Genomic DNA, 15,670 nt, shown 5'->3' with positions numbered 1-15,670 from the left:
GAAATGACACTGTCATTCACACAGGGAGGTTGTGAATCCCATTGTAGCCCATCTGTGCCCATCTCATACCACCAGCGTCACCAGTCTCAGCCACATTCACTAGGGAAAGCATGGGCATATTCGACAGTTAGGGGAAATGATAAAGAACAGGCTGGTGCTGTACCATGGTTGGTGTGAAGTGTATTGCTTTCCCACACTGAAATGCAGTATGAAGAAAAGTGAGTTAAAATTCACTTTTAATTTATTAGAACTTGGTTCAGTCATGCATGCCTGTAATTCCAACACTTGGGAAGCTAAGGCAGTAGGATTGAGTTCAAGACTACCCTGGGCTACATAGCAAGACCATCCATGTATTGTGGAGGCAAGAGAGATGGTGTATGCTTTTACTGGCCCACATCAGGTAGCTCAGAATCACCGTACAGTATTCCAGCTCCAGGAGTTCTGATCCCCCCAATTCTGAACTCCATGTCACCTACACTCATGTGCATTAACATACACACATATATATTTCATTAATAAAATTTTAAGATGGGGAACTGTTTAGGGGAAAAGAGACTTACGTGATAGAACTTCACGGTGATTATTATATAGGGAATGATTGATGCTTGCTCTTCCTCTGTAAGGATTCAAGACCTGTTACTTTTAGAAATCTAAATCTAGCCTTGTTTAGATGATTACATAATTTTTGTCAAAGTTGGGGGTTGACGTTGCAGTTCTTTGTAAGCTTACTCACTGTTCTACTGTTTCAGCCGTCAGTGCCGAGCAGCAAGTCATCAGGGGACCTCGTTGATCTGTTTGATGGCAACAGCCAATCAGTGGGTAAGCTGCACATTGGCTCCTTCTTTCCAGCAACTGTGGTTTCTGCTATTTACTTTCTAATGCTATGTGAAAGATGGAATAAAAGAATTCTAGCTAGGTGTGGTAGCACACACCTTTAATCCCAGCCCTTGGAAGGCAGAAGCAGGTGAATCTCTGTGATTTGAGGCCAGCCTGGTCTACAGAGCAAGTGCCAGGACTATGTAGAGAGATCCTGTCTCTTAAAAAACAATTAGCCAGGTCTTGTAATCACTGGTTCTTCGGAGGTTAAGGCAGGAAAGATTACAGATTTAAGGCCAGCCTGGGCAACCTAAAGAGACCTCATTTCAAAATAAAATTTAGAAAGGGGTTTAGGGATACAACTCGTTGGTAGAGCACTTGCCAAGCATGTGTGTGACTTTGGACTGTCTCTCCAGTCCTGCAAAAAATACTCCCGGATTTGCTAATATGACATTAATATGAGTACTTGGTGCTGTTTGGAAAGAATTACGTAACTGCCTAATGGGGGAAGATGATAATTTAGTAGCCTCTTCCCCTATTGTCTTCAGTGCCTGTGACCTTTGTGAATGTGTCTCTGGGGTTGCCATTGCTGTTTTTATCTCATATGCATGCACCCATTTCTCAAAGCATTCTTTGAAAAGTATCTCTGTTTTGTGCTTTTATCTGATCGTTAGGTTTTGAGAGAGAAAAGACTTGTTTGTGGTAGTTACCAGTATTAGTGAATGTCTGTCATCAGTCACTGTAACTTATAGGGCTTCCTCTCTGTTTGGGTTCCTCTCTGTACTGCTTCCTCCTTCAGAGTTTAATATACTTAAGAAATTTTCCACCAAGATTTTGGAGGCTTTGTAGTTTGCATTTTTAAACTCTATGAGTAATTTTGAAGATGTAAAAAATTACACGAAAATTAACATTTTAAAATTTCTTTTTATAAAAAGATATGTTACTCTGCACGTTTTCATGATTTTCCCTAAACCTTCATTGTGGTTGTCAAAGCAGATAATGCCTTGTGTTCTTTACCTTCTGTTCATCTGTCAGTGTGCATTTGCTGACCCAGACACTGGTTGGGTGCTTAAAATGGAATTTTAGGCTCTTGGAAAAGTGAAGTGGAGGAAATAATCATTAGTCAAAGGACAGTAACTGACCGTTGTTACCTAGTTATAAACATGCTGGTGCTTTGGAGGAAAGGGGTCTTGTATAACTGTGCGTCCCCATCAAGCATGTTGTAAGAGGTCTGTGGCCCAGGCGGAGTGCACGTGCCTATAATTACAGTTCTTAGCAGGCAGAGTTGGGGGTGGGGGTTACCTGGCCTGAGGAGTTCCACACCAACCTGGGCAGCATACACAGAGCTGTGAGGAGAAGAAAGATTAGGGAGACATCACATTGAACAGAAAGGACCAAGCCTTTCTCATCGATGAGACTGAGGATGTCTTCATTGCGATCTCCAGAATGTGCTATATTTTGAGTAACTCCTGAAAAATTGAGTTCAAGTAAATTGATGCCGTAGGATTGCATTTGATGATTGTAGTCTTAATAAACTACTGTACTCCAAGTAAAAACAGCTCAAAACTAGAGCTTTTTAAAGATTAGCTTTTCTGAGGCTGTTTAAAGTTCATTACATTAAAATGATGATCAGCAGGGTTGGTGTGACTAGTGCATAGAGTGCAGCTGTTTACAGATAGTGTATAATAATTCTCAGAAGCAAAGGTGTTGTTAAACTTGCTTGTTTGCTTTAAGCATCGGTCCATGATGTAAATTACTATATTAATCACTGATAGGTTAGTACATGTGATTAACATAGAACCCCCAGTTATTCTCTCTTCCTTCTTGCCTACTGTCATAAAATTACTGGCCTAGGAATAAACTTGCAAGACATCTAGTTTGACCCAGTTCTGAGATTCTCATTTCCCTTCCAGTCTCCTCTATAACTGTCCTAAAATTACTGTAACTTGGTGAGACTGCAGTGCTCTCAGTGGTAAACCGCTGCCTTGGTTATTTAACAACAGATGTGCTGTCTTTGTATCTTTAAGATTTGAACTGTGGTATGGACTGGTGGTTAGCATACAGCTGTCTAATGTAGATATAGTGTCAGGGAGTATCAATTATTTTGGACTTCCTGACATGAAATATTGAAAGATCCCTTTTGTGCTTCTGTGAAACAGTCAAAGAAGAATTAACTAACTAGGAAGATCAGCTGTGTGAATGTGACTTTCCTCCTCTGTGACCCCAAGATTGCTTTGAGCGGAAAAAAAAAACACCTCTGTGTGGTTTTTCTTCTCTAATATAAATGGTAGACTAATTGTATATGAACAGCAGTTAATACTAATACAGTAACTGGGGAAGGGTTTAAATGAAATCTGGAAGGTTTCTTGCCCTTAAAATTTATCTCAGTATTATCTCAAAAGCAGCTGAACATGGTTTGACATCAGAATTACTTTTTAATTATTTCATTTGAGATAGTATATTTAACTACAGGTCTTAATTGAAGTTCTGCCACAGAAGGTGGTTAGATTTAAATCTTACCGCTTGCACATGAGCGTGTGTAAGGATGTGCCAGATGTCCTGTGTTTGTCACAGGGCTGCCATGCCAGTAATCCAGCTGCAGACGGTGAGGCAGCAGATGAACATCTGCACCACTCATCAGATGAGTGTCTCCACCAGCCACACTCAGGTTCTCTGTGCTTCTTCCTGCTTCCTCCTCGTGTGGGTGTGATTACATCTTCATAACTAGCAGTTTACAGAGTGTCTGCTAAAATCGCTGTGGACCATCTGACCAAATTTAAAGCTGCACATGCAAAACCTAGGCTGCCGGCTTGCTCTTGAGATTGTTTTGATAACTGTCCTGTGTGATCTTTCATTACAGGCTCCTAGGGTGATGGTTCAGTGCCTCCTACATAACAGCTCATTTCTAAGGGAGCATTTTCCTAAGACCATGCCAGAAAATAGGTATTAAAATTAGAAACTAAGCCAACTAAAAACAATGCTAAAACCATTTCATTTCTCTTTTAGAATGGGTCCACCTTGTAGGCCTTGTGTCTCTGATTAAGAAGTTTCAAAGATGTGTTTCTCTTGGGAGTGGAGAGAAATATGTCACCAGTACCTAGAACAGCTGTGTTAATAGGTCTTGGTATATTCTAAGTTCCTTTTTTCAAGTAAAAAAGCAAAACAACATGTGTTAAGTCCAAATTTCTCATTGCCATTTGACCCTGACTACATTTTATGTGACTTGGAAGCGCTGTGGCAATCCAAGCACATCAGCGTGCATTGGGTAGAAGTTATCTTTAAGCTGGGTTTACTCAAAGTTATTGTTAGGGAAATTTTCACTGATGGTGATGATGATTGTGCTCAGTTTTTAAATGTGGGAAGCAACTGATTTGCACCAAATTAAATATATAAAGGTAGCTGTCAAAATATTTGGTGACTATTGTTTGAAAAATGCTTTTAAGATGAGGCTTTGCCGTCCAGCCCAGGCTGGCTGCACACCTGACCCTTCTCCATTGGCCTCCCAGGTGTGCGCATTGCTTCCCCAGTGTTGTTTGTGCGTCTTCAGTCAGATGGACGTTAGCATTTTTTATGTGGCCAAGCTGTGAGGCTTGCTAGTTGAGGACAGCTTGTCTGCTGACCTGCTGTGATTTACACCACTAAGTTTTTTAACTTAATGATCTCTGTTTTCTGTACTTCAGGTTTCTTAGCTTGAGGTTTTTCTAAATTCTTCTGTTCCAAACACAGAACATTTACACCTTTCGGAATCTTTGTTTTATGAGGAATCACATTTCGTTTTGAGTACTGGGTTCAAACACGTTATATTTTATGGACCAGTTGTGACTTTGCCTACTGGTGGTCTAGGCTTTTTTTCTCTCTCTCTAGTGTAGGTATTTATTCTTAATGATTATTTTAAAGCTCTTTTTCATCAGTCACTTAACTTTATATATATTAAAACTCTTCAGTTTTTAGTGCATTGAATTCAACTATTTAATTTTTCATTTGTAGTTTAAGCACTGTCTGTCCATGTTTTTTCTTGTTCCCAGTATTGCTTTGGAAAATTCATGTTCCCAGATGGTGGTTGTAAATAACCTCCGTGCTGCCCTGGAAAGGCAGAAGGATATGATTCATTTATGATGACAGCTCTCATGTGGGAATCTGCAGGAATGGCATTTTGAGAAGCAGCGGCCTTCCTCATGTAGCACTCTTAGAGTCTTCCCTGTATTTCCTTAGAGATGACATGGGAGGTGCTGGAGCGTGGGCACTTGTGCTGTTAGGGCATCACCATGCTTCTCCCTCCTCTGAGAAGCTTGAAACACTTCTTTCAGTTAAAGGTGGTTTTGTGGTGCATCAGAAAAGGGCAGATCCATGCTATAGAGCATACATGCCCATTCTCGCTGCTCCTTCCTCAGGTCATGTAGAAACCAAGCCGCACGTGTGTGGGTAGAGTGGGTAGGAGTTGCCATGGACATTTGATGTGTATAGTTTTCGTGTAGATGGAAGAAGGGGAGGAACTGTCACACTGAAATACCACATTCGTGAAAAGCTTAAAATCTGCTCTTCACCGCTTTTACCTGCAGCGTGGGTTTTTCTCTGTAACTTTAGACTAGTTCACATTTGATGGTCTGTGCTTAGCATAAAAATTACTGGTGCTTTATCCACTGCTTGCATGAAGCAAATTAAGATGATCTGTTTTGAAATCCCTTACTGCTAATAGAAGTTATCATCCTGTTAGCAGTATACTTTGATCAAAATGTTGAACATGAAGGAACATGGAAAACAAACATGAATGTTAAGCTCCAGTGTCTGCAGCATTCATTTCCCTGCTAACTTTATTAATGTGGGCTTGTCTGTAGTGTGCACATTTAGTTCTCTGTGCTCATAGCGTTTTATCTTGTCCCATATACCTGCAAGGAAAGAGACAAAACAAGACAAAACAGGAGTAAGTGCTTTCATACCGTCCTTTGGATGAGTGTTAAAATAGCCATGGGCGCGATTGTGTTGGTAGGAGTGCCGAGCCTGTGGTTGGCACTAGCTGGCTGCTGTAAGGATGTATCTGTAGTGTGTGTAATGGTGCGGTGTGGAGGGAAGGAGGAAGTAGTTACACCTGCTGATGGTTGGCTGCAGTAAATGGACCTACAAAAGAAAGAGAACACACATGTACCAGAAACTGATTCTTCCCTTTATTGTGCTGGCCATCTTAAAAGGGGCGGGGTTATACTTTAATTAACCCAGCTGAGGGTAGCAGATGGGCAGAATGTCTCGCAGCGATAAAGCAATTCAGAAATGGCACCAGATGTTGGAAGCTGTCCCTGGTGGTGTTTGAGTGCCTCCCAGATGTTGCAGTCCCACCTGGCTAGTTTCTAAGCACTGCAGGCTAAGCAGCTGTGATGTAACCTGTGTAATGTTCACATAACACTAAAAGCACTATAATTGAGCTGCTGCTCTAGGCTTCTAAGGTTCTGACTCTTAAGAAGTAAAACCTTAAGGACAAAAATAAAGACAACAGCTTAAAGTTTTAGATCTTAAAAATAAATCCCTGACCTTTGTAGTAGTATACAAATTGTGAAGGAGATTGACCCAGTGGCTGTGATTTTGCCATTTTAAAAACAGCTTAGCAGTTGTAATAAGGGATGGCAGGATGGCTCAGATTACACAAGCGTGATGACCTGAATTTGTCCCTGGATCCTGACCTATAACCTCTGCTTGTGTGCCAGAGCATGTGTCATGAGACACACAAACACACAATAAAAATAATGAGTAAGTAAATAGTAGCAAAAAGCTGATTTTTCCCCCATGTGTTAAAAAAAAATAAAAAGGTATTTAATCTTGTGTGAAGTGAGCAAGAGGAAAAAGGCAACATTATCATGCTGAATTTTCTCCCATTGTCTGTTCAAATTGATTTTTTTTTTTTTTTTTGCAAACCATCAAGTTTTCCCCCAAGTTTTTGTTTTAAAGCACAAAAATGTAAGCCAGGTGGTTGTGGTACGTGCCTTTAATCCCAACACTAGGGAGGCAAAGGCAAGCAGATCTCTGTGAGTTCAAGGCCAACCTGGTTTACAAAGTGAGTTCTAGGTTAACCCAGGGCTACACAGAAAAATCGTGACGTGGGGGAAAAAAGCAGCAACCTAACAAAAGCCAACAACGACATTGAAATTGGGAGCAGGGGAGATGACTCAGTGATTTAGAACATGCACTGCCCTTGCAGGGGACCCAAGTTCAGTTCCCAGCATCCACATCACGACCTCCTGCAACTCCAATTCCAAGGAGATCTGATGCCGACACCCTCCCCGGTGTGTGTCTGGTTCTTTGTTTCATGGTTTGCTCTGTATCATTTTTGAAAGAGGATATGCAGTCTATTGTTTTTCTGGTTTTAGTCTAACATGGAATTTTCACTTGGTGGTGGTGGTTAAATGCATAAAAATACATCTGATAGTAAAAATGTAAAATTCCATCTGAAGGTCCACAACTTCAGAATGACTGTTCTAACTGTACAGAAGTCCACTGAGATGTAGGGCTTTGGGTCTGGTTAATTTCAGTGTGTGTGGTGGGGGAGGGAGGGATAAAGTTTTAACAAATTGGGGGAAGAAATGTCAAAAAGTCAAGGAGTCCAAGAACCTTGGACCTCTCCTGTAGTATATTTTTGTGTGTTGCCTGAAAAGGATTCCTGATATTGTTTGTAATTGTTCAAAACATTGTCCCCATTTTTGCCTTCTAGGAGGATCCACTGATTTATTTGGAGGATTTGCTGACTTCAGCTCAGCTGCTGCATCAGGCAATTTCCCTTCCCAAGGTATGAGATGATTTGACTGGCCACAACCAGAGGTTGTAGAAAGTTACCAGAAAAGTTGACATGCATACACACAGAGCTATTAATCAGCATTTTTAATCCCTATGGTATTTATAATTCTTAATTCCCAATCAATTTATCCACAAGATAAATTGGGTCAGTGTCTTAGGTGTGCTAGATCAGTTACCTTAGTTGTATATGACTCAAACTAAACTATCAAACCCCACCTATATCTATAACACACTCTTTAGTCCTCCAGGGATGAGTGTAAGTACATGGGTCTCATTTTAGAGCAAAAGCACAATAATTAGTGTTTCCCTTAGTTGGCCTGGTTTTCCAGAAATGAAAATGGGCAGCTTTCTCAAGCTAAGGATAAACACCACCTACCATGGTTCCTTATATAGATAGTTATATCTCTAGAGATCTGGAGAGTGCAGACTGAAGTCCTTTGGTCTTTTTCCTCAGGTTGTGAAGGCATTGTGGCATTTTTTTCCCACCCATAGAATCTGGGTGGCTCACCACAGTGTGAGAGAGCACTTAACAGTAGCTATAAGAATCAGAGGCATGAGAGCCAGGGGAGAAATGTATGTAACTGAGTCAGTGTTACTCTCCAGATCCCATAGACTCTGTTGCTGTTATAATAACCTGGATTGTACTTTATATTGAGGGATACCTAATGTAAGTTCAGGGAGTGGTCAGGAAAAAAAGTGCACAACTTTGAAGATGGTTTGCATTATTTTGACAACCTCCTTCTATAAATTACAAGTGTTTACCCCCAAACTATGATTGATTAACTGCTTCCTTCTGGAAGTGTGGCACACCTTCCCAAGGCTGATGTGCTGTAGGCACATCAAAGTAGAAGGTAAACATGGCCTACTTGTACAGGTTCCCTGGGTAATCCTTGACCTTTTTTTTGTATATATGAAGTTGTCTAGTATGCAAATAACTTGAATATGTTAGTTCAGCCTTCTCATACATCTCCATCCATATATGTGTGATTAATACAGTCTGATCACCACCACACAGGGGCTGAACCCACAACAGTGATTAATCATTTCTGAACAGCGTCTGCACCGTTTGAAATCTTGTCCTTGCATGATTAATCATCCTGATGCTGAGTTTTTAGATGGCAGCATGCTTTGCCCATTTCCACTCATATTCTACTTAACAGATCCTACAAATGGAAAATTAGGATAAAGTTTATGTTCATTCAGCAGCCTTATTTAAATGGTTTTAAAATATGTAATAATCAAGAACGAAATGTAAAAATGACTAATATAGTGTCTTGTAAAGATTAACAGCCAGTTATAGTAAAACCCTGAATAAAGAATAGCAGCCCCGTTCTTACCTGAAACTGTCAGCAGAGCGTGGAGTTTCTCTCCTGAGGATGCTGCATATTACTACAGTAATAGAGGAATGCAAGCTTCAAGGCATCATGTGACTGGTCTCTTCATAAGACAGTGCTGCTGTGGTGGTTACCTTTCAGGCTAGACACGTATTCCCAGACTGTAGAGACCATGGAGCTGTGCACTTACAATTCCAGATGATGGTCCATAAATGGCGTTTCTTTACTTTCTGCTTTTTCAGCTGCCACTGACTCCTATTCGTGCATATGTCCCTCCCTAGAGGACAGGTGTATTTACTTGGAACCATGTGTAACCTAGTCAGACTAATGTTTAACTATGACTTGCTTGGGTAATCCGTGTATTACAGACAGTTATGCAGAAGCCAGATACAGCATTTCTGTGCAGGACACTCATTTGAATTGTCCAAGTTAAACCAAAGTAATAATATCAATCCTCAGATGATGCCGCATGTGCCCTTATTTCATCTTTACAGTGTAGATTTAAAAGTCAGGTCTAGAGGAGCTCGCTGATTAGTTGCTTTTTAATAGTTTGCCTCTGGGACGTATGAGGTCTTAGTGGTTACTTTCTAAAGCTAGCTTGAAGCATTAGCTTTCCATCACTGTGAGAGGACGTGTGAGACGTCTGCCTTGGAAGAAGTCTCCTTTGGCTCCCAGCTTCAGAGACTCCGGGGTCAGCTGGTTCTTGCTTGTGGGCCTGTGGTAGAAAGGCTGGTGTCCTCAGAGTGGAAGCAGAGAGGCTGCCAGAACAGGGCTGTGACAAAATGTACCCTTCAAAGGCACACCCTTCCTCCAGCCAGACCACCTCCTGATGGCCTAGTCTGCATAAGCTCATCACTAAAATGGCTCATTGATAAATTTCACAGTCATCATCCAGTTGCCTCTTAGTGGCACAAACTGCAGACGAAGCCTTCAATATATGCCCCTTCAGATGCATTAAATTCACACATGAGTTCCCCTTGCTGTTCATTGACATACACTAAGCAGTCAGCATGCTGGAGTGGCAGTCTAGGTGGTAGCATTTGTGGAGTCCATGGAAACAAAAGGAGAGGGAGAATTTCTAACAGAAATGTATTAAATACCCACACTTTGTTTTATTAGCTTTTTATCTCTCATGATTTCTGTTTGTTCTTAATAAATCTTAAATCATGAACTTGGGGTTTCAGCAATTACACAGCTATAATTTACAACTGGATTTCTCTTTGAACCTTCTAAATGATGAGCAAAAATTGAACTCTGTGTGGAGTTGTCCTCACTCCTAGCAGGAAGTTAATCAGTATAGAATTTCCTCCCTTTTTGAGTCCCATGTGTATAACTGATGCAGACTTGGTTGGAGTCATTTCATGGTGCTTTTCATGTATCATGAACAGACCTGCCAAGAGGTAGGTTTTACTTTGAGAGTTCTAGCTCTTTTCTTTGCCACCATGTTAACAGTCTTGTAATATTCATGAGGAAGGATACTGTCCAGATGGAGATGCGACCCACAGATGCTAACCTGCATGGACTCCTATCAGCTTCAGTTAGCTGCGGTTCGTAGAGCTTGCATTTCTCTGTGCACTTCAGAGTGCTTCTTACTCTGCCTTCTTTCTGTCTTGGTAACAGCAACAAGTGGGAATGGAGACTTTGGTGACTGGAGTGCCTTCAACCAAGCCCCATCAGGCCCTGTTGCTTCCGGTAGTGAGCTCTTTGGCAGCGCCCCACAGCCTGCAGTAGAACTCATCAGTGGCTCACAGCCAGCTTTAGGCCCACCTCCTGCTGCCTCTAACTCCTCAGACCTGTTTGATTTTATGGGCTCATCCCAGGCAACCATGACGTCTTCCCAGAGTATGAATTTCTCTCTGCTGAGCACTAACACGGTGGGGCTCGGTCTGCCTATGTCAAGATCCCAGGTGAGTTGTCTGCTTCCCGTGGGGATTGTTATTACAGCTGCTGAGATGATGGTTAGTGTAAGACAGCAAGGAACCCTCCCTCCCATAGTCTACTGTAGATCTAAACACCATTAGGTGACACGTGACTGCACAACAGAGGTGGGGGTTGTGCTAATCACCCACTGTGTCTTTTGGTAGAGTCAAGTGTATTCTACAGGGCAAGGCCGTCTTACCTACATAAGTCCCTAAAATACCAAGCGTGGTAGCTGGCACAAGGAGACATGCTGAAATCTGTTCGGTCACAAAATTGTTTTGGGGAGCAGATACATACCCATGGAAAATAGTCAATAAGTTCTGGTTCTGTCTTATCCAAGTATCTCTGTACATCATTGCTCATGTAGAAAACCATTGTCTCAGTGATGAACGTTCCTCCTGTTCTGGGCCTGTTGTCAACCTTCATTTTCTTAAAGGAAAACTAGTGGGAGTTTTTAAACTCACATTTTAGGAGTTAAATACAAATTGCTTAACAGTAGAATTTGAATGGACAGAGGTGAAAGAGTGTCTGAGTTGTACTTGGAACTTGCTAGTTTTGACTGAGTTACTGATATGTTTCTGATACTAATCACTTGTTTTAATGTATAGATGCTCATCTTTGGGGTATTGGGATGAAGGAGGGGAAGAAAGAAGCAGAAAGGTGATTGTGTGAGGGTCTAGTGGCTTTCTTTCAGCCTCTGTTATCCTCCTTTGACTCTTTGCCTTGGTAGTTCTTTTCTCCCGTTCCTTTCCTTGTTCCTGTCCCTTTATAAAGTTATCTTTAGTAGCCACCGTGCACCTCTGCTTCTTTCTCCTGAGTTTTTCCTTTGTCAGTCCATGCATGTATGAGTGCCACTGGAGGCGCTCACTCGAGGCAGTCAGGCCCTGTGCAGTGGACTTGCTGCTTGATGGCTTGGGCTTTATAACATGAGCAGACCGGCCTGCATTGTTAGTAAGGCTACATTTCCACCTGTCCACCTTCAGTTGTGCTAACCTGGCAGGTGGTTCTTTGCTGCTATTCAGATGCTGCCCTTTGGAGTCTACTCAGTCTGTTTTCCTGGGGATCACGGCCTGTAGTTGGTAATTGCCCTGGGCATTTTTCAGAGATAGTACCTTCTAGAGAACTGGGCATTGCTGTACGGGACCCAGAGTCTTCGGAGGACTCTGTTTAGGAAGTTTCTCAGGGCACTGAAGTGATTTGCTAGTATGTGATGAAGGTGTTGTCTTGATTCCTAGATCATACTTTTCTTTTCCAGCCTCTGCAGAATGTTAGTGCAGTGCTGCAGAAGCCTAACCCTCTCTATAATCAGAATGCAGATATGGTCCAGAAGTCGGCCAGCAAAACCCTGCCCTCTACTTGGTCTGACCCCAGCGTCAACATCAGCCTAGACAACTTACTACCTGGTATGCAGCCTTCCAAGCCCCAGCAGCCATCGCTTAACACAATGATTCAACAACAGAGTAAGTTACCTCAAATGCCCATCTGTGTTTCAGATCTTCTGTATTAAAATATAGATGACGTACACTGGGGACACATGGGGTATATGTGAAGATAACCATATTCACCTAAGATTTTCTGCTTAGTTAGTGCTCACTTGGTACCCCTCCTACTAGCACACCAACTCTGTGTTGTGCTTCTGGTATGAGAAAATTTATGAGTTCTAAAATAAAAATACTTCTGAGAGCAGTGCATGCCATTAATCCCAGCACATAAGAGGCTTTTGAGTTACTAGGACTGCCTGAACTACATGGGAGACTGTGTTAGAAACCCAAGCACCGAGACAGAGCTCAGTGGTACAGCTTTTGCTCCACAGTGATCCAAAGTAGGAAGTTGGGTTTTGTTTGTTTTTTCAGAATTACTGTACAGCTGTTTTTGTAAATATTGATGAAGAAACAAAGCCGTCTGAACTCCCCAGCTCAGGGCCCCTGTCTCATGGATGTTGTCCTCGAAAGACTCAGTGTGCTGAGTGATAATGTGGATATCTGTACTGTTTTCTTTCTTGGTATTTGCATTTAACAACATTAATATGATGGTTTATTGTCTGTTGAGCATTTTCAGAGAAAAATGATCTTTAGATTTTCCCCTCATACCATTGCACAGCTCCCTGTTGGTCATTTAAATTGTTTCCAACTCTTTTGTAACCATAAAAAATTTGTATGCATTCTGTACATCTGCTTTTTCCTTCATACAGTATTTTGAGTCAACAAATAAAACTTTTTTAAGGCTTTTGGTAGACACTGCTTTTGACAGTTTGTTAGGAAGGATTCAGCAGTGAATTTTGTAGGAATGTTTTGGGGTCATGTTTTTGTCTCTAGGAGACCAAAGCAACATCTGCTGAATATTTGTTGAATGTAACCAGGACAAATTAATCGACTTCTCTTCTTGGATTTAGAAGTATTGACAGTCGGGAAAATGTGTCCTATTTTTCTGCTCTGTGAATCTCAAGAATTCCCTTCTGTTGCAGTCACCTCTCTCCTCTCTCCTGTAGATCTGCAGCAGCCTCTGAGTGTGGTGACGCAAAGCTTTGGAGCTGTGAGCCTCAGTTCTCCGTCAAACATGCTTCCTGTCCGGCCACAAACTAACCCCCTGATGGGGGGACCCATGCCTATGAACATGCCCGGTGTGATGACGGGCACCATGGGGATGGCCCCTCTGGGGAATGCCCCAGTGATGAGCCAGAGCATGGTGGGCATGAACATGAACATGGGGCTGTCAGCCACGGGGATGGGCTTGACAGGCCCGGTGGGGATGGGCGTGCCCAACATGGCCATGCCTTCTGGAACTGTGCAGCCCAAGCAAGATGCCTTTGCAAACTTTGCCAACTTTAGCAAATAAAAGATTATAAAGAAGCAAGTGGAAGAAGAATGTGTAGCTGCGAGTAGGTGATGCTGGGATGGAAAATGCTAAGCAGTTCCCTTTTCTTTTATCAGTTAATTAAATAGCCCACATAAAGAACCAAAAAGTCTGAGGCATAAAGTGAAGTGTCTGGTGTTTCAGAAGCAACACAAACCCACTTCAGACGAGGCAGTCAGGATTGATTTCCCCAGTGAAGATTCCCAACTCATGGTGAGGAGACCGCAAAGGCCTTTCCGAGTCGGAGAGCGCATGTCACAGGCTAGTCCGTGGGAGGACTGGCACAGGGCTGAGGAAATGTGCTTCTCTCTAACTTTATACTTTGCTTTTCCTGAGGAACTTGATTTTTCTGTCCCTCAATCGCCTTGTCATAATTGGGTCTGTTCCTTTACTACCACTCTCGAGTCCATAGATGAAATCATTAAAGTTGGATGATCAGTTTTTTATAAAAATATATATTTTTGTCCAAAAAAAAGGCATACATATGTGATTATGGCTAAATCAAAGGTGGCTTGATGTGTGCACCTTTGCCGAGGCCCCGGCAACACTGCTGCCGGCCGTCTGAGTTCTTACGGGGTTGAACCCTGTGTCCGCAGCTGGCAGTAGCTGTGAGCTTCTCCATGTCTCCTTCTAGAACTGCCCCGTACAGAACTGGGAAAACTTTGTTTTTTTTTCCAGGACTGCACTGTGGTTTCCTTTAAAAGCTGGAGAAGGAAGACCTCTTGTGTTGTTTGTCTGCAGCAGTTGTTGGCTGCACGTCGCAGTGGCTGACGTGGCAAGGCTGCCTTCCGTGCTCCTCCCTGTAGCCGTCATTCAAGTCAGAAACAGTCAGAAGAGAAAAATATTTATTTTTATCTTTTTTGGTGTCTTTTCAAAAAATTGAAAGGTAAAAATGCATTAAAACCTTAAGTTAAATATAAATGTTAGGACTCAGCCATGTTCACGTTTAGATTTTATACAGTATTTGTTTTGTTTGGGTTTTGAGTGTCTATAATACGGCATTAGCAATATGGTTCCAATAGAAGTTCGATATATATTATTAAAGGAGACCTGTAGCAGTCAGAGATTTTATTGATTTAATGACAAATAAAGGAGATTAATTAATTTTTTGTTTTCCTGCTGTGATTCTGCATTAAGCTCACGTGGAAATCATGATGCTAGAGTTTGGAATGCAAAATTAAATGTTTCAGCCTCAAGCTGGGAATATTTTTAAAATAAATACTATAAGTATCGAACTATTACCTCCCCACTTATGTTGAAAATTTTTTTATTCAATTGATAGAACTTTGTTTCCATTGTATTCATGATGTTCTGTTATATATAACATTAAAATGTTCATTAAAATCAACATGGAACCGCCTCTTCCCTCACTCCACTAGATGCGAGGCCATTTGGGGAAAAATAATTATAATTTGGGCAAAGTAATTTTTATAAATAATTTAAAATTCTTTAATGACTTCTCTATTCTTTGCTATCAGGCTCTACTGTCAGGAATTAAACATGAAGCAGCAGAGACACCCTGGCCTGCTCCGCTCCCGCTAATGTCCCATCTACAACATTTCTAATTAGGCAGAAATCCATGTACCTCAGCTAAGTGGGCAGGAAAAGTGATTCATTTGCTGAATAAGAGATGAGAGAGGGTGTAATTAGCTGACTGCGGTTTTTAATCTTTCAACAATTCTGTGTGTTTAAATTAGTTTCAAAGAATGGGAGCTTTCAAATGTTGTTACTTCAAAGCGGTCCAGCCACCTCTGCTGGCAGTGGGCTAGGCTGTCTTCATTTACGCTTGAACCCTGTAATCTTAGTTTATTTTTAATTGAGAAGCATGTCTTCACTTTCTCAAATATATATAGTTTTTAAAGGAAGTAAATATTTTATACCTGAGTGTGTTTTTGCTGTTGTGGGGTTTTGGTTTTTCTGGTAGCGTTTATCTCAAGACATTTTTCCCAGCCACTGCTATTCTTTGT

The 15,670-nt window shown here is 41.6% G+C and overlaps 1 protein-coding gene across 3 annotated transcripts in view; it reads left to right on the top strand.

The window, feature by feature from the left end:
• Clint1 (clathrin interactor 1) overlaps positions 1–15,051 on the top strand; it is a 55,820-nt gene extending 40,769 nt beyond the window's left edge. For 2 of the 3 annotated variants that reach the window (XM_085694871.2, XM_048435953.3), the window contains exons 8-12: positions 750–819; positions 7,514–7,588; positions 10,551–10,837; positions 12,106–12,310; positions 13,339–15,051. In XM_085694871.2, coding sequence (XP_085550997.2) covers positions 750–819; positions 7,514–7,588; positions 10,551–10,837; positions 12,106–12,310; positions 13,339–13,685 — 984 coding nt within the window. In that variant the 3' untranslated portion in view covers positions 13,686–15,051. The remainder of the gene's footprint in view (positions 1–749; positions 820–7,513; positions 7,589–10,550; positions 10,838–12,105; positions 12,311–13,338) is intronic. The other variant, XM_085694872.2, reaches the window with a different exon arrangement.
• Positions 15,052–15,670: the final 619 nt, after the last annotated feature.

The sequence above is a fragment of the Myodes glareolus genome, chromosome 9 (assembly GCF_982192425.1).
Source record: "Myodes glareolus chromosome 9, mMyoGla1.1, whole genome shotgun sequence".
Classification (NCBI taxonomy): domain Eukaryota; kingdom Metazoa; phylum Chordata; class Mammalia; order Rodentia; family Cricetidae; genus Myodes; species Myodes glareolus.
This window is presented reverse-complemented; position numbering and strand designations above follow the sequence as displayed.